The sequence below is a fragment of the Colias eurytheme genome, chromosome 5 (assembly GCF_061535395.1).
Source record: "Colias eurytheme isolate Ceu_HAF_F1 chromosome 5, ilColEury1 Martin Lab GWU primary, whole genome shotgun sequence".
Lineage (NCBI taxonomy): Eukaryota > Metazoa > Arthropoda > Insecta > Lepidoptera > Pieridae > Colias > Colias eurytheme.
This window is the reverse complement of record NC_142984.1, coordinates 9,905,313-9,926,154: the sequence shown is the minus strand read 5'-3', so window position 1 is coordinate 9,926,154 and position 20,842 is coordinate 9,905,313. Positions and strand designations below refer to the sequence as shown.

General features: G+C 33.0%; 1 protein-coding gene across 1 annotated transcript in view; it reads right to left on the bottom strand.

Moving 5' to 3' along the window:
* Positions 1-20,842, bottom strand: part of LOC149908626 (cubilin) — an 81,246-nt gene that overhangs the window by 18,138 nt on the left and 42,266 nt on the right. Inside the window, exon 4 of the mRNA XM_090102105.1 lies at positions 1,563-1,634. Coding sequence (XP_089958231.1) covers positions 1,563-1,634 — 72 coding nt within the window. The remainder of the gene's footprint in view (positions 1-1,562; positions 1,635-20,842) is intronic.

Sequence of the window (20,842 nt, the reverse complement as noted above, 5' to 3'; positions counted from 1 at the left end):
TCTCTTTAAACATTTCTTTATTTTCGTTAATCACTTTACTTATTGTATGAAATTTTACATGTTATTGTTAATTGTTATGAACGAAATTTAGACGAAGTCTCTATCACACTACACAAACGGCAAACCATCAATTATTATTAATATATTTTCGAAATCAGCCTCTCACCCCACATAATATGTACCTATCTCCGGTACTGACTTGGCAAGTAAATCTGCAGAAGTTCACCCGACTGTCTATCGAGGAAGGGTTACCATTTTGAATGAATGATCTATCGCTTCCTCTCGCAAATAGGTATAAGGGCAAAACAATGTCACCCCACCCACCTTCCCGTTAGCACCCTATTAAAACTTTTTCCCTGCAACCTCGATTAAGAACTTCATTATGACGGATTTATGCAATATAAGTATATTTTTTCCACAAAAATACCTTGTATTTAACCGGCAACTTGTTAAGAGGAAAGTTTGAGCGAGCATTAAAGCAACTTGGTGGAATGTTTTTTTTTTCGTTCGTAACGAAGTTTTAATACTTTCATAATTACAAAATTGCTGATCTCTAAATTTAGTATTGTGCAAATTGGAGTTAAATTCGTAAGCTGTTATAATTATGTATTGTTGATATTATGGTCCACTAATCACTTATAATATAATGGTTATATTTCCTAATCGTTTCTAAGTAGGTGCTTACATATTATATCTAAGTTAGCATTGAGAACGTATATTGCAGTTATATTAAAGAAATAAGTAAGGTGTGTAAGTTAGCATTGTCGGTGTATATTTGCTACTAAATTAAAAAATAAGGACTTGGTACACACCTAAAGCTCTAATGGGTACAGCCTTCAACATCAATATACAGGTAGTTTATTTGCAAAATTTGTAAGTGCTAACACAACAAGGCTAAGTACTTCAACCACTCTCTACAGTGCAGCGCGTAATGTATAGGTACTGTATACAGTATACTGTATAGTGCCTCTAAAACTTATTCAATAACTGCCATAATAAGATCACTTATAAATCTTCCTGAAGTTAAAACAAACTTTACACTGTGACGTAACGGCCTTATTAAGTTGCTATCAAGTTTCGAATTTATAGCAGAGTTTTAACTGGATAGTGTCCGAGTTTCTTAATTGTCTGCTCTTTTTGAAGTCGTTGTGTAATCGGTAATATTTATTGAACACAATTTTCAAGGAAAAACCAATATTTTTCTCAAAATTCTCATCAGTTTTTCATTCATAGCCTTATACCTAAAAGCTTTCTGATGCATCATTAAAAATAATTGAATTATTTATAAGTAGTCACCTGATGTTTATCACGTTGAGTAAAAACAAATTTAGAAAAAAATAACATTCAATTTCTTCTGATTTAGAATCAAAATCTTTATTAAAGCTTCAAAATGTATTTCATAATCGAAGCGAAGTTCTTCCATAAAGATAAGTAGGTAATTACGCACAACCATCAAATCTTAAGAAAATCCAACGCAGTTCCTTCACAAATTTGCTATAAATACCCATCGTAAAGGTCAGATGATCTTATTATAGCGGTTAATAAATAGAATAGAAACGTACTTGGAAATTTAGTAGGCGTGGGTTCGGCAAGCGGCGCCACACTTGAGATCTCGGAGGTCTCTCCCGCGCGCACTGCACAAAAACAACCATTATTTAAACTGTACCCCGATTAAACTATTATAAGTGTTATTCATCTCTTACTGTATATTGTAAGAGCTTGTCAGATTGTTTTACAAGGTTTATGACCTTTGTTTCTAATACTAAATGAATTATAAGCTCGCCGCTTTTCGAACCTATTTGTTGAAATTATTATAATATGTCGTGTAATATTGATTTGATATACATATTAAAATTCTCTAAAGGTTCATTCATTATCTACTCATGATACAAACAGAATTTTGATTCTTTTTTTTCCCCAATATTGTGACTTAAAATACTCAAATCACAATTTAATTGTAGATAATACGTTTCCTTGAAAATGTAGATAGATACCAAATTAAGACTCAAAATGTTATATTATATTACATATATGCAGTATGTATCTATCGTATTAAATTTACGTAGTTTTATAAAAGTTTCAGGAAGATTAAACACAGGTTCGCGCGTCAAAACTTTCCCCGTGTAGAATATTAATTTATAAAAGTTAGTTAATTTTTGATACTGATCGAGAAAACGCTACACACATTAAAAATAATACTTTTATGTAGGTATAGTGTACTATAGTTTTGTTTTAGTTCTGTAATTTATATCCGAGTGCAATGATTTTGCAAAATTAATCCCTCGTGGTTTAATAGAAGCAATATTTTACTCATAGCTACAACAAATAACAAAAGTTAATGTAAAGTTGTTTCTAGATATTATTTTATGTAGATAGTTCTAGTATATTTATCATGTTGCATATTGTAACTTATCATATTACCCTAGATACCATTATATGTATATTTTACACAGTGTGTGTTAAACTGACTTTTTTTTAATTTTCTAGGATATGTTTTCGTAAACGCGTATTTCGCGCTTACAAAAATAGACAATTATTTAATATACATTATCTTGAAGGAAGAAAAAATAGGTAATACTAACATATACTAATTAGTTAAACAAACAATAAGTACCTAAGTTAGTTAAAGCCAAAAAGTTCCTTATTTGAATTCCAATAATAAATATAGAAAGACAGTCACAATAAAAACAGGAAGAAATAAAATAGAAAATGGATAGAAAGGGAAATACGTTACATATTTAAAGCACAAATAGACAGATATAGTTTAGTTATAACAAAGTTTCACTTCACCTGACTGTTCGAAGTGGGTCGTTCGACTTCGCCAACTGCTAGCTTTTACTTTTTGTATCTAGCAAATTTTATATACTAAATGTTTATAAAATATTATAGGTAGATACTATATCTTGCTATTGATAGAAGTGATTAACCTGCACTAATTAATTATAATTTTTTGGAATATTATTTTTAATCGAAAGAGAATAAGATTTTATTTCAAACATTTCATATTCTATGAATTTGGCTTTTTGCAGTGATGTACATGTACCTACCTAATTAATTATTAACATATTATGCTGTATACAATTAATTTTAATTATTAGGAAAAAATATAAAAATTGACCAAATCGCCAAAAAAAAACAACAATTGAAATAAGTAAGGCAGAAATCACTGAGAAATGAGAATCTTTCGCACAACATTGAAAACGAGGAAAGGTGTAATCAGAATCCAAAGTATTTCCTTTGTTGTGAGCTCATTCAGACCCCATGAACGGGTCCCAAGCCTACGTATAAAATACGGAACGTAGCAATAAGACTTTAATACAAAATGAGTGCGGAATTGTTTTCACAACAAAATATATGAATGAAAATTTCTACGGTGGAAAGAAGGAGGTATATTACGCTACAATATTATCCCTGAGGTATATTACGCTACAATATTATAGAAGCTTCATTGTGATCCCGTGGATTTATTATAACAGCGAGGAAATACGAGCATTATTTTTTTTTAATTCGCACATTTTCATTGTTTCTCCAACAATAGTTAGTTTGCATATCGAATTGTTCAATCGTTTATGAAAATTCTAGAAATGAAAATACAAAACTGACCTGTCGATGTTTTACACTCAATGAATAAAGTGAGCATGGAGCTGAGGTTTTTATAATGTTCTTTTAAATATTGTCAAAAATTCGTTCTAAATAGTATTCAAAATAAATACCTAGTAGCACTTAAATAATACCACTAGGGACGCGCATACACAATTAATTTTATTCACTCGATGATTGTTTGAATCTGGTCACTGGAGAATCACCTCACGCTTTATTTATTTCATTGTTCCGAGTACGAAAAGTACTAAGTAGGGATACCTAGAACTTAAAACATAATCTTAAATTTAATTTATTCATCGTAACAAAAGTGTACCTAACTATTTGTTATTTAAAATGGTATGCGTTTTACTGAGTACTAGTAAGTAGAGTACCTACCAAGAAGTTTTCGATTAATTCTAAAGAAAAATAAAGCAAAGCATTCCAAAAGTATTGAACACCCCACAAAAAATGTCAATACACTAGTCCCAAAGTGAACTTAAAAAGCTTTGTTTAAACGAATCTCAATCGTGCGAGTTGTTTCGCGCCAAAACAACATGGCCGACGGACGTTCAGCCATCTTGATTGTGCACCGGATATTGGAGGTGCGCTCGTGTGATTGCACCGATATTGCCTGTACTTGTTTATCGATATCCAGCCTGTTACCAAGGAACGTGTTAGCGGTGGAATATTTCAGAATATCTAGTAAGGTAGTTTTATAACGAATAGTTTTGCTGGTTATAACGGAGACTAATATACTGACTCAAAAGTAAAGCTGTAAATATTATTTATTTATTTAATCATCACGTTATTTATTTAATGTACTAATGCATTTTTTTCAACAAAGAACTTTAGGGGACAATTTGTCCCGCGAAGAAATAATATACTTGACCAAAGTCCAAAGGTATTTTAAAGAAAAAGTTTAACCTTTGTTAGATTTGAGCATTGTAAATCCAGATTCAATTCGAACAACATTATTAAAAACAAAACAACATCAATACGATACAATTATACAGGGTGTCCCACTGTTGGTATACTAAGCTCAAAGGAGGTTATAGTTTTGCATACGCTGAGTACGTAAAAAATACTTATAAAATTCCAGACGCATTTTTTTTTCAAATAGATGAATTCTTAAAACTCTATGTGTACACCTCTAACAAGCAACCCGCCCAACCTCTGGGACGGTTCCGCCAAGTACCAGCTGGAGGCGCTTGAGGCGATAGAGAGGCGTGCCAAGAGGCTCATAAACGACGATGACCTAGTAGGCAAAAAGCTCCAGAGCCTCGGTCACCGCCGCAGAGTGGCCAGCTTATCGGTCTTCTATCGGATACACTTTGGAGAGTGCGCTGCGGAACTGCACGATATCGTTCCGCCATCCCCGTTCTTCTATCGATCGTCGAGGCGCACAGACTCTAGGCATCGCCATATGGTGGACGTTCCATGTACCCGGACCAAGCGGTTTGGTTCCACATTCTTTATCCGAACCGCGAGGGACTGGAACATGCTTCCTGAGTCTGTGTTCCCCGACGAGTACCTACAATATGGGGGTCTTCAAGCGTAGAGTGAACAGGTACCTTCTAGGGAAGCGCGTTCCATCTTAGACCACATCTCAGCTTAACATCAGGCGAGATTGTGGTCAAGCGCTTCCCTATTACCAATAAAAAAAAAAAAAAACTTTGCCACCAGCACGTGAGCTATCGTTAAGATTATGTTTTCATAGACAAAATGCTCATATTAGAGAAGCGGTATATGCCGGCTGCGCGAAGTTAGAGAAGAAAACATGGATTTTCAGGAAAAAATTAGCAAAAAATTTTTGACGTAATTTTGTTGTTTAAGTATTTTTTACGTGATCAGTGTATGTAAAACTACAAGTCCCTTCGCGCTTAGTATAGGTACCAATAGTGGGACACCCTGTATATTCCCCTTTACAAAGCAACCATATCGGTAACGAGTGTAGAAAATTCTATAGAAACAAGCTAAAAAGTCTGAAAAGAGTTTGCACTGCAGCATGCGAGCTTCGTAATTATAATTTCCCTCAGACGGTCTCTCGAGCCAATGAACAGGTAATTCGTTTGATACGCGCTGTTATTGGCAAATATTTGCATTTGTATTGCTGCACATGGTATTCATGATTTGATGTATTGCGTCTATAAATAGTGTTATTTTATAGTTTGTGGATATGTTGGTACGACGAATACGAATGATAACAAAATATATTAAAATCTAACAAGAGAAATGATTGTAAATTAAACTATTTGGAGCTTTCTGTTACAACGATAAAGTTGAGATTCGGACATCCTCATAATACCTAGAGCAAACCTGGAGGCACATTATATACATAACATAGTTAAACAGGTTCCATTACGACTACTTAGATATGATATATTATCATTATATATGATAGGACCTACCATACCTAAAACGACACTTCCGTTAGTAAACTAATAAGAAAGGCAGCATAATATTATGATAGGTTGATATGACATAGAAATGCTACGAATGCTACGAAAAAATTAATAAAGACCAAATAAATGTAGATTATAAAATTAAAAATGAAAATGAAAATTATAAGTTTTATATACCAATTGTATGGTTTTACTAAAAATTATTTTAACCAAATTACGGGCATAGTTCCTATTAAAGTTTTTAATTATTTCAACAAAGACTTAATAAGGGAAATATGTTTTTATTGAGGACGTAGAGACAGTAAAGATTGTTAGTAACAAAATATTATTTATTTTTATTCAATACTAGCGGTCCGCCCCGGCTTCGCCCGTGGTACATGTTTACGTTTTCTCTACATAAGAACCATCCTCGTACTTCAAGGAATATAATAAAAAAAAATTATCAAAATCGGTTCAGCCGTTCTCGAGTTATGCGCTTACCAACACATTTTGCGATTCATTTTTATATATAAGAAGATATATTCTCTCGATGGTTCCGAAAATATTCTATAACATAAGAGTTAAGACGTATTAATATTAATAACATTAAGGCACTTTTGTTAGAAGAGAAAATAATTCCCGACTTATCTCTCTGGAACACCTGATTCCATTAATTATTTCGCGCGCCAAATGAACCGCATATTGTTGCGAAAAGATATTACCTTAAAAGGAATAATTCTCCATTTATAATGCACATTGCTCTTTTGTGGTTTAAAAAAACAATTTCCAATATTGTATATTACGAATATTATAAAAAATTACTGACCGAGCGAAAGCTTTGATTGAACTTGATAGGCAATCGTTTTTAATTATGGACTTTTCTGACTGTATTTTATGGGAATTTTCACACATCTATCTACCACTTCATATAACAGTATTAATTTAAATCCTGAATTATTATCATAATTACCTACTCTGTTTTGTCGTGTTGAATATTATTAATTTAATTTAATTTATCCGCTTTGAAATAAAGAATATAGAAATATACTGACTTTTCCATATTAGGTATAACACCAATTATAACACCCGTTTTAGCTCCTCAAGAACATCGGACCATTGCATTAACTTACTTAGTTTGAAATTAACCAACATATTGAAATTAATAAAAATAACATTATGATACCAATTTTAAAATAAGTAGGTAGTATCGTAGTAGGTAAGAAGATTATTAAAATCCATTTAATTCAAGCCGTTAATATGCCGCATCAGCAAATTTAATTTATTAATGAAAATAATAATATCACGAACGAAATAAGGCAACGTATATCATAAAGGGTTGTAGACCTCTTCTTGCGTGTTCACGTATAATTAATTGAATTTATGAATCATATAGATTATAGATAATTAAATTGTTTTACCGTATGATAAACTATAAATGAATTTGTCAGAATTATCACTGCTAAATAGTACTAAAAAATGTATATAATCAAATCAACTTACAAGTTTTTTCATAGAAATCTTTACAATTCCACACAATAAAGTATAATATAATAAAACGTATAAAGTAACGCCTACGGACGGGGAAAATTTCTTCGTCTTTCCTCTTGACCGGTTCCTTCACAGATTATATAGAAATATGTACTTTACTCGACGTCAAGTATTTACGTAAAAAATGTTTTCTCAGCTCGAATAATTCAGTAAGCGGCGCGTTTCGGGAGAAAGTGTGAGAGGGTTTTCTGGTATTCGTTAAAAAGAAAACATAGTGATGTTTTTTTTATTATTTATGGTTGAACAAATAAAGGCCAGTGCTGAAAGGTTAGAAAGTATTTTGGCGGGAAAGAAGTTTGTGAACAGTTTAGATAAATAAACTTTTTAAGTATTTGGATCACAAAGAAAAAAATATTTTTTTTTTATCATATTAGGTATTTATTTTTTATAGGACAATACTCGTAATTTAGTTTAGAATAATTGTCTTTTCGTTACTTTATCTGTATACCTACCTAAATAGCCTGTCTCTTTCTTTTGTTTTAAATGATATGAGATGGCACTACATTCATTTTGAATAACTTATCCATAGATTGACACGAATGATAATAATTAATCTACCTTTGCTTCTACTAGAGAGATCAACTTTTGAACTATCTACAATTTAACCAGTCTGTATTTTAAATGTATTCAGAACAATTTTAATTTATACCTCCATTCTACCGACACAATACGAGACAATTAAAAATACATACAAAATAAACATAAACCGCAAGGAATAAACGTAGCGCAACTCGCTAACCACAATCTGTTTCATTCTGTATATTATTATACTGTGTACAGTTTGCCCTGCTTTGAGGTTTGCACTTTTCATTCACAAGAGCTTTGTTTGTATTCTGCGACATTTATATGAAAATTAATAACCTTAGCGCAAGGATAGGCAGGTATATTTGTTAGCTTTTGTTTTTCGCTAACGACCAATTATGGTATTATGTATTTAGAATATATGTATTGTTAGCATTGTTAGAATGGATTTTAAATAATTGTTTTTTAGATAACCAATACAATATATTAGATTAAAGATAGAATCTTGCAAGTAGTGTCTTCGACACTCTTGCGCTACGAAAAATCGTGAGCAGTCTATTGTAATCGTCTACAAAAAAGTTATTTTAAAATTTTCAAGATTAAATACTTTTTAAACATTTACCCGTTGAACTACTTATGAAAAAAAATGGCATAGAAAATACTGCAAAGTATCTTTTACACGTTGTCTACACCAGAATCGGTTACAGCGAAGCAAACATCACTATCGCAGTATTGATTTAATCTATAAAATCAACAAAATGAGTAACGCAAAGTTATGCGCAGAGCACTTAAGTTCATGAAACTCCTCACCCAGAATGTAAATGGTGCTTAACGGTATATTATACTGCATTTCAAATGGGGCTGGAATAATTGAAGGCGTGAGCTGAATGGGCGTGTGACGAAACTAAACATTTTATACACAGAAACTGTATTTTATGTGCTATTTCAGGTGACTGTGCACTATAGTGTTTATTTAACGACTTTTACTTGAATTTCATCTGAATGAACAGGATGAAAGACGATATTCTTAAAATGTTGCCAAATATATAATATCCATTCTACCTATAGGCTATATGATTATCAGTCTCAGTTCTTATTTAGTTCCATCAACCAGAATATTTTTTTAAAGTAACTGATAACTGATAAGTAAGAAGAAAACCACTAGAACAGATTACGGAATAACAATTCCATGCTACGTTTATTTTCAATTCACACGGGTATTCCGTATTCGAGAGCTATGATACTTCGATGAGAACTGAACAGGGAGTATGTTTTAAATTATATTAGTAGATATTAAAATAATTACATTATTATGCTTCTTTAACAAATATCAGTTTATAAATGAAATGTAAATATTATGCTAATGTAAAATTACCATCTATTTAGTGAGAATGAAACAAGTGAGACATAAGAACATCCAACAGTAAACATAATCAAACTAACAGGAAAACATTGCCAATGAAAACAAAGGATAGTGCAGTAAATCCCATGGAAGTCTTGTAAATAAAGGGAGGTTTAATCAAATAATCAAACAGTTATTTGCTAATTCAACACCACAAGGGACCGATCGACACAACCAATTAATTGGTTACAATAAATTCAATGAATCTTAATTAAACGGCCAATAAAACTCAATGAGTGTCACGGAACGTGACGTTCAGCGTTTGTACGGCGTTTGTTTATTTGTTTTTTACGTTGATTTGCATGTAAATAACCAATAAAGGAAATTGTTCTGTATGCAATAGAAGTCTTATCTTCCAGTGTTTTAGATAGGATGAAATTGTCTATTTATTTGCTTTTTCACATTTCGAAATAAAACCAATCATAACGTACAACCAATCGTAAGGTCCGGGTCCAATTTGAGTAAGGACAAAAGTGACAGACCCCTTTTATATTAAACTAAACTTATGAAGAACGAGAAACGGCCAAACGTCAATATAAAACTGGAGTAGGTAAGTACCTGAAAAATAAAATTTTCATGCAAAATAATTACGAGAAGAGATCCCAATTATAGGAAATGATAAAATGATAGAGAAAGGAAAAGGCTCACCAATGTCTGTGGTTGACGTAATCAAAGGTAAGTAGGTAATATATAGGGACATTTAAATTGGAGAGCTTGATGTATTCAGCCGTCAAACCTTAGTATCAAAACTTTACAAATTATAAACGAAATTGAATGAAACGCCACGCTCAAGTGTGACGTGCGTCAACAAAGTTTTCCCATACGAAACCTGAATATCTTTAATTTAATATTTGGTGAGAATTCGAAAACTTTGTACGCCTGTCAAAGTACCCTTCACTTCGGTCCGTATTGTGTAAACAAAGAAACCTCAAAGTGTCTTTGATGAAGGTAATAGCTGCTTTGAAAGCGTTTTCGAAATAGCTCAGTTTTTAAGGATGATATCCTAATTAACTGTAAGGGTTTCTTCAGGAGAAATCGTGATAAAATACGCGTTTCGTTTTTGAGGTTAGACAAGGCGTATATTATCAAGTATAAATAAATTTGTGGACGGGCTTTCAGAATATATTTAATTTATTGAATATAAATATTTATGAATAGAAACTAGGAATACTGGATACTTCAGAAACAAAAGCATATCTTTAAAAATTTGGTTACAGCCATTGACGAACTATATAATTGGCAATAAGTATCTAGAGCTTCTTGACTGCCAGCGTGAAAATTATTTTTAACCGACTTCAAAAAAAAGGAGGAGGTTATCAATTCGGCCGGTATGTTTTTTTTTTTTTTTTTTTTTATGTATGTACACCGATTACTCCGTGGTTTCTGAACCGATTTACGTGATTCTTTTTTTGTTCGATGCGGGATGGTGTCGAATTGGTCCCATAAAAATTTTATTCGGATAGGCCCAGTAGTTTTTATTTTATGAGCATTTTTGTCTGTATTTGTAAATGTTGCAAGTGCAAGTTTGAAGTCGGTTGTTTTTAACGCAGTTATTGACTTGTTATGTAAAGAAATTGTAAATGACTCCTACGCAATTAATTATGGTGGGTGTTATGTTAAAAGATAATTTAGGATAAATAAAAGCAGCGCAAAGTTTATTTTCCGTCAATCCCACGCCTCCATTAAAACCAACATTACGGTCGTTTACCGGAAAAAATGTGTCAAAACAGTTTGTAAAATGTAAATTATTACCAATTATGTCTTCAATAATTATAGTATGCTGTTTTATAGCATGATTCAAAAGCCAAATACAGATAATATAAACAACACAGATAAAAAATATTAAATGAAAAACAAAAGGAACACTTATAAAATGCGATTAGGTTGCCATAGCAACGGTACAGAGGCACCCGTCACGCTTCCAGTGTTTGCGTAACAATTTCAATTCTGCAGAGCAAACAGCATCGCAAACATTGGTTCAGAACAAAGTGTACTACATTGTTATGGCAACACTGGAACGGTGGCAAATGTAGTCCTGCTAAATATGGAAAGTATAATTACTTATGACTAATCTAATATTATTTTTAACTGTTCTGTAAATTGAGAAAGGATCTCAATTCGTAGCGCTTTTTAATGAATAAAATATATTGAATGTTTCCGACGCATCACGCAGTTCACACATCCTTGACATCAACTATTAGTTAGTTTATTCGTTCATCAATAGTTAGAAAGATTGTTCATTTAACTGTATCCTATTCCTATTAAAGCTGTTGCAAAATAAGTTGCAAAAAAACTATCCCGTCTTCCTATTTTAAAAACTTGTGGGAAGGAACTAGTCTTTCTACTTTAGTATTGTCGTCGTTTCAGCACTTCTCTGTCATTTAAAACGCAAGAAGGTAAATGAACAGCAAAGTACCTAACTAAAGAAACATTACAAGTGAGACTTAAAATATTTACACTCTCATAGCTGTCGACTTCAGTTTCAATTTGCGTCGTAGCTCGAATTCGTTCGGTAAATCTTGTATAGCAAGTTTCAATTTCCCAGACTCAGATTTCCTGGGAGCATTTAAATATTTTGATGAGTTGAAAAAGCTAGTTTATTGTTTGCAAGACTCGCAGTGGCACAGTATCCATCTTCTCATTGGTGTACATTACAATAAATATCCTTGTGTTAACGTTTCGTTGGAAATAAATTTTCAGAAACTTGAGAGTTGAGTTGGTGCTTTGATTACATTTAAATTAATAATGTAAGGAGCGAATTGATTGCAAGAGAAGCTATTTTGTTTTAACGTTTTGAATATGAACACTAGGTTTAACTCTTCTTCTTTTTTTCAAATGGTAGGTTTAACTCGTCTACAAGCGCGCACAAAAATGACACTGACAGATGATATGTCACTGTCATTAACGTCAATGTCAAAATTTTCACACATTTTTCTATTACAAGCTAAATGATTACAATCATTGATCTGATACAAAGGCTAGGCCTAGGTCCGCATAGCCAAGGGCGTCTATTGTCGATTGCCTTTTGTTTTCTAAAGCTGGCGTGGGCCGATAATGGGTCAACAGCGTATGTTGGGTCAGGTTCAGCCTTTTGCAAGATAAACTTTTTCTAGCTGATACACTTTGTTCTTCTGCCTTACAATAATATTGAGTGTCAAAGACAATTTGTGGAATTGAAGATAAATATAACTAGCCCCAGACTCACACTAAGAAGAAGAGCTTTGTAAGAAATATATTTTTGATATATAGGTTTATATAAATGAAATTACTTCGATTCTAATCTTATAATAACATTTTAGCAATACATTATTAACCTTGAAAGTATTTTTACATTAATACTATGAAGTAATCCCTTTCTCGAAAAGCATAAACCAAGGCTGAATTTTCCGTAATGGAATAGTACCTACTGATACTAAGTTATCATAGGTTAGTCTCATGAGGGACCAAGAGATTTAAGTGAAATTGACGTTGTCTACCGCGGCTCCATATATACCTAGTCGTCCTATTATTAAATTATTTTGATCGCCCTCCCAACAAGATTACGCCTTCCTTTCTATTTTTCTTACGTTTTATTAAATTGCTTTCTTGATTGTTATTTCGGGTTCTGTAATCAGTTTCTCCCAGACTTCTGATGAGATTGAAGATTTAAAATATATGAAACATATTTCGAGACTTACAATAATTATTAATGAAACGAAAAATACGTGCTTAAACGTGAAAATATATTTCTGAATCTTTTTTTAGAAGAACGTAGATACATTAGATCTTTTTTACTTATACCTTTTTGTGTATTATATTATTATGTATCGTTCTGATTGACATTTTTATTATCTGTGCTAAATATGGGAACGTAGTCTTTTGTCTTCCATTTTATTTTAATGCATAAATTTTGTGTAGCACAACAGCTTAAGAAATGACAAATTCGGGTAACACTAGAACGATCATTAAAATTTCAACGCAAGAGGGAGACATTACGTGATTAAATTCACATATCTTATCACTTATATTCTTGGGGCTAGAATAAGATATCTTCTCCACATATTTTAAAATGGACAATTTCTCATAGGACATCTTCTCAAAGGAAAAGAAATTCCATACAAAAAAATTTCTTGCTGTTTCACCTGTTTATTTATATCCGATTCAGACATTACATCTGGATCTTTAGGTAAAACAGGCACATCTCGCGAAGCTGTTAAAAATGTTAACAAGCGTTAAAATTATGATAATCTGCTAGCCACCCTCTCTAATCTCCGATCACTCACGTTCCTTTGACGAAGGGCGCCCTTGCTCGGAGCACTAAACAAAACGAGTTTGTGGTACAATGCTTCAATGCCTCTTCAGCACTGAGATCTTTTCCATTGACCCACATTTTAGATATTCTTTATCATTGATAGTCTAAAATCGGAAAGGAGCAATTTTTGATTGCCCGTTCGAGGTGGAATGCCTTATGGCATCATGCTATGGAATTTATGGTTTATGTATGAGCTTAGCAACGTTCTTTTTTTGTTTAACATTACTTTATCCTTTTTTTTAGGTGGGGAAATCTTCCAAAGAGACCCACGGCCCCCGAAGAAGGAGCCGTGGGTTATGTCGGATTCTTACCGACTAAAACCCCACTGTGTTCCGTCGAGCCGCTTTAATGATGGGGTCCCGGTCGCGGGTATTGGTTGGAATTCTTTATTCTGTTATATCTTAATATTTTTCTACTTATAATTTAGCCTTGTTATTTGGTAATTGGTCTTTAATTGATGATTAATTGACACATATTATAGAGTGATGTCACATGAGTAAATAAAATGTGATATGCCGTAGAATATTAATAGCGAAGGTTTAGTAGGTATTTCTTTTATAAAATAACCTTAAAGACGAGCAAAGCAGTTACCCAAGCTAGTATAAAATTTAAATAGAGAAATCATAAAATATTTTTTTTTAATTCTATAAAAACCGTTTGTAAATGTCACAGCCTTATCGCACGCGCCAGGATAAGCTGCTCTTATTTTTGAGATGAGAATTTAAAGAGCACTTTTATTTAAATTTACTTATATTTGTGAAAAAACGTAAAAAGAGGCATTGTTTGCGCTTGGAATAAAACAATTTTTTAACGGTCTATTAAAACTTTTTTTAATTAATCCATTAATTAAGATGGTATGAAAACAAATAATAAATGTTACGTTTAAATAAAAACATTACATAAAGCATCTTCCTCTATTATAATGGAGGAAAGGAAAATATCGGGTATTTTCAATCTTCTCTCGGTATTTTCAATTTAACAGGACGATTTCACTTGAATGTGAATTCATTTGAATTGTTAATCTTTTGTAAGTCATTTTTATATGGTCTTTATGTTTTATGGTATTTTAATTGGAATTCCAATACAGAAAATATTTACTAGAAAACTTAAACTTCGAAGTAGACAACACTAAACAACTTTCTCACATTACAAACTTTCCTTATTCATAACAACTTTTCATAATGTTAACATTAGTCAAACAGAACAAACTTCATATTCTTGCCGTATCTTTTGTTTAGGAACTGCTTACAAAATGGTTACCAACTGCAACCTAACTAATATTATGTAGTTGTGAAAAAAAAAAACTTAATTAACGACTTAAAATAAATGTTTGATACTCCTGTCAGAATACTCAATTCACCTTGTATAATTTCATCCAAATCCATGATTTATATCAAGTTCAAAATTCATGTACCCACTTTTTGTTATTTTAACTATGCGCTATACGTGCAACTAACTGTTTTAACTTACTGTCGAATATTACCTGTGCATATAAAGTAATAACTAACATGTTGCCATATGTTAAAAACGTATTCAATCTTTGTGATAATGTACTCAGATATCTCACGACTATGGAACCGCACTCAGACCGTCGGGCGAATGAGCACTTGAGCGATTTTTACAAAACTGTTGCAAACAGGGAGCAATCGGGAACGAATCGATAAACACTCGATAAGTAAAGGGCCCTCGATACGCAATAATCGCTTGACGCACGCCTCTCGCCAATTTGAGCCGTGGCTTTTTGCGCCAACCCACTTTATCAGACCTCTTGTCCGGTAGAGACCCTAAGTTTTTGTTTCATAAGATCGAAGGAAGTCTATTTATTTTGTCTATTATTATCGTAGTAAGAAACTGATCTTCACTCTAACATTGCCAAGTGGTAAATAATGTTTAACTATGTTAAAATGAACTAAAAATAATTTGATGATACCTATGAAAATATATTAAAATAAACTAATTGTCTATTCATCATTCACACTTTTTTTACAATTGGAATTTGTACCTTAAAAATAAATCTATACCTCTTTGCTGCTATGATCCAGTCTTCCCCTCCATATTTTGTCCGACCACAATGATCAGGATGATGAAGACGAGGAGCAGCACCAGAATACAGCAGATGGCGACCGCGAGCATTGCCGCGTGCTCGCCCAGCTTGGCGGCGCCACGCGCGCACACGCGCGCCGCGGCTAGCGTCGCCGTTACCCGAGAGCTTATCGTGCCGTGTACACGCGCCTTTATTCCACACTTTTTTTCATCGTCTATCGTGTTGCCAGTTCTATTTTTTTAATTTGACAGGTTTGACAAATTCGAAATTTGAAAGTGGCGCGTAAATGTTTGATATATATATAAATGTGTAAAATGTCAATTATTGCAGGCCTTTGGTCAGTCTTCAATTTTTCTTCGCTTTTATTGTCACAATCACTTTGTTAATATAAAGTTTATTACGCTACAAAAAGTTCGGGTACATCATTAATATTTATTTATCATTTAACCATAACGAGAAGTGTAAAAATATATTTAAATTTCAGATTTTATACAAATTCAGCGCAACGCTAATTATAAATGTAAACCATCTTTAACCAAACTGAAAAATAAATGTCACATTCGTGAACAAATATACACCAACTTATTAACTGCGACCTCGATTCGAAATGGAAATAATAAATATTTTTCCAAAAAATCGTATAGGTACTTATTTGCCGCGGGCTGCTTTCAATGGCCGACTTCAATTAGAGACCTACAAAAACCAAGAATGATGCTGAATATAATGCTTGACTATTCACATTGTTTTTTTCTTAAATCGTAAGAGGGAAAATATTCGAGGTACGTAAAGCTGGCGATGAAAAATTAGCGAAATTAAAAAAAAACAACACCAGAATTTGTTGCTTATTTGTTGCTAATTAGTTGCTATAATGACGATTTTGTTGCTCAACCCGTTCGCTGAAAATCAGCAACAGTTCTAGCTTAACGTTAAGGTAGCGTGAAGAAATCGGAAAAAGGGATGGATCGTTGCAAAAATGCAGGTGAATTTGTTGCTAATTTGTTGCTGCATAAAAACAGTGAAAATTTTGAATTTTTTTCATTGGCGCCAAAAATAACACTGGCCACGTCAACTTAATTGTCGATTTTCGGTAGTGAAACATAAAAAAAATTTGTTGCTCCTCACATCGTTCACTGGCACAGTGTGCAGAGCCAGCAACAAAATAGAAACCGGAAGTAGAGTTAATTTTGAAACCGGTTTGCTGGAAAATCGTCCACGCCAGCTTAACTGTCGATTTTCGGTAGTGAAACATAAAAAAAAAATTTGTTGCTCCTCACATCGTTCACTGGCACAGTGTGCAGAGCCAGCAACAAAATAGAAACCGGAAGTAGAGTTAATTTTGAAACCGGTTAGCTAGAAAATCGTCCACGCCAGCTTAACTGTCGGTTTACGGTAGTGAAACATAAAAAAAAATTGTTGCTCCTCACATCGTTCACTGGCACAGTGTACAGAGCCAGCAACAAAATAGAAATCGGAAGTAGAGCAACAAATTTTTTTTTATGTTTCACTACCGAAAATCGACAGTTAAGCTGGCGTGGACGATTTTCTAGCAAACCGGTTTCAAAATTAACTCTACTTCCGGTTTCTATTTTGTTGCTGGCTCTGCACACTATGCCAGTGAACGATGTGAGGAGCAACATTTTTTTTTTTTATGTTTCACTACCGAAAATCGACAGTTAAGCTGGCGTGGACGATTTTCTAGCAAACCGGTTTCAAAATTAACTCTACTTCCGGTTTCTATTTTGTTGCTGGCTCTGCACACTGTGCCAGTGAACGATGTGAGGAGCAACAAATTTTTTTTAATGTTTCACTACCGAAAATCGACAGTTAAGCTGGCGTGGACGATTTTCTAGCAAACCGGTTTCAAAATTAACTCTACTTCCGGTTTCTATTTTGTTGCTGGCTCTGTACACTGTGCCAGTGAACGATGTGAGGAGCAACAAATTTTTTTTTATGTTTCACTACCGAAAATCGACAATTAAGTTGACGTGGCCAGTGTTATTTTTGGCGCCAATGAAAAAAATTCAAAATTTTCACTGTTTTTATGCAGCAACAAATTAGCAACAAATTCACCTGCATTTTTGCAACGATCCATCCCTTTTTCCGATTTCTTCACGCTACCTTAACGTTAAGCTAGAACTGTTGCTGATTTTCAGCGAACGGGTTGAGCAACAAAATCGTCATTATAGCAACTAATTAGCAACAAATAAGCAACAAATTCTGGTGTTGTTTTTTTTTAATTTCGCTAATTTTTCATCGCCAGCTTTACGTACCTAAATATTCGAGCGTTTTCATTGATGGTGCTCACTGCTCCTTCAGTCGATTTTTAGTTTATTTTCACTGTTGAACAGCGATTTCTCGACTTTTTAAAATATTCATGATAGTATAATATTACTTTCTTATGTCATATTAAATCATATTCAAATAAAAGTTATTTTATAACATGAAAACATTCATGAACTAGTTACATGAACATGCTTTGATTATTTTAAATATTTTACCCAAAAGAAAACTTAACGAACTGAACAATCTTCAATTATCAAGGACAATTTTTTGTGTATTCTACGCAATATAAAAATAACTTTGGCTTAAGTAGGTAAATAACTAGATTAAAAGGAATAGTTCAATCTAACGAAAGCGCCACCCTTAGAAACGAATAAAACCTCCGCGGAGATCATTAAAACCGTAGCTCATTCACGCTCCAAGAACTTTAATCTTAAAATACCTACTCGCAGTTTTATGTTAATATCCATTCAGTTTGAGACTTCTTATCATTGGCTCTTTATCTGTAAGATATTTATCTTACAATTTAGTAAATCGTACACTCCGTAGAACGTAGCCTATGGGTCACGTATCAAAATAAAAAATTAAGTTATATTCATAAGTAAATGTGATCCCTGGGAAACGTTCGACTTGACTATCTTTAGACTCTTTATTTGTAGGAAAATGTGATGATTTTTGGTAAGAGCACTATTGTATAACTAGAATGATTACTAGTAATAGAACGAACACTATTCTAGTAATAGATGATAGAAGTGCTTATTGGTGACATTTAATTACTACACAAAAGAGCAACAGTTTTATAGCACATACAGCTCACCCAAAGTCCCCTCTGGATCTTGATAAATTTTTTAATGAAACTTGCACCAGACGAAATTGCGTTTTCAATTCCCACACAGCGTCACAACGTGGAGTATTTTTCCTCATCCCAGACACCGATTGAAATCAATGAGGGTGAGGGTAATGGAGAGACAATAGACCTTCAGAATTACAGATCAATGTCTTTTGTATCCACTGAAATGGAAATTCGATAGGCTTACGGACTAGAAAATTACGACCCCCTGTGAATCATGTTTGTTGATATGCAAATGAGAATTCTATTAAAAAGGAGAATGCCATTTATTCCAACTAGACGTCGTTTAATTACAAATATGCAGTTACCACTGATCAGACATAAAGATTCAAACAAGAAAGGCTATTTTAGGTATAAATGCCCAAAAAATCTAGCAGTATTAAGACGAGGCATATAGATGCACGATGTATTCAATTGTTTTCTGGCGACAATGGTCACGATCACGAACCATACACTGATATTTCTACCTAAAATCCAAATAAGGTTTCAGCTAAAATCTAGACCACGTGTAATTCACAAACTGTACGAACTCCTCAGAATTTATCACGTTACTGAGTATGAAAACAGTGATTAATTACATTCAACATCAGCAATCAGTAACAGACCTGTCTCTAATCGATCAAAGCCATTGCATACTATGAGGTATGACTATGCGTATTTCACGTTGATAAAGGATATTGGCATCTGTGGGTTTTTGTCCTTTTAACGCAGGATTCTGTAAGACATGCGAAGTCACGAAGGACTAAAGATGCGGTTAAAATATTTTATCCCAACGTTCCGCAATATTTTAAACAGTCTTTAATTTTTAAGCAAGCATTAAAGCACTTAATTATCTTTAAAATTTTCTCTATTTGCGGAATTCATCAGTCATTCGACATCATCATAAATCGTTCCACATATTGGTTCTTACACATTCAACTTTTTATGAAACATGCACAGTTCCCGTTGAAGTAAATAACATGACGATATAAAATCCCCAACATTATTTATTCATATCCTTTCCTCTGCTATAATTTTAAAAATTCAAGCCATATTTATTCTGAAGATTGCTACTTTCAAAAAATACACTCACATTTCAATCTTACACAGAGCAAACATCTAAAGCATTTCTATTTCGTCAAGTACGTCTCAATGTAATTCACATTGCAATTTTATTTCTCATCTCAAATATTAAACTGACAAAGGAGCAACAACCTCTTAGAATGTTCAGTGCAATATTTATAAAAAGCAGCAGTTGCGTCCATTTGCCTAAGTGCCCCCTTATCTCTATTTTCTTTCTTAATGGTACTTGCTCAGGGAACTGTTTAATGTACAGAAAATTGTAATGAAATACTTTAATTGGCTTTCTTGATTGAACATACTATACGAGTACATACTCTAGCTTGAATAGCAATATTTTTTTTTATAAATAAGATTCATAGGTAGCAAGATTAATAAAAATAATTAAGAAAAATAATTAAATCTCGTTATTTTACGTAGATACAAATCATCATCAAATTTTCAAAGAAGTGCAAGATGATAGAGTAAAGTATATTAAGTACCTACTTTACATTTTGTTTCTTATGATTTTAGCATTGATCTAGATTCTAGGTCCATTTTCCAGATTTCTACCTACATTTCTTATTAAAAGAAAGTATTTATGTCAATGAATTTCCTATGTAAACTCGGAAAAAATTAACTCCACGACCTGTCTATTCCGACAGTACCTAGTCAGCTAAAATAAACATTCACAAAAACATGTACAAACAGATCTGATCGAATAATTTAACCGTCTATTTTTAAACGGCATAAAAACACACGCAAAACCGCTACCATCGCCCACCTCTTCATAATATCAGGATATTAGAATTCCTCTTTTCTTTGAAATTTTGATTTAATTTACAACAGTCGAATTAGTTGACCGAGCGATTCTCGAACTTTCTCGCTTATAGCCATTAATTAT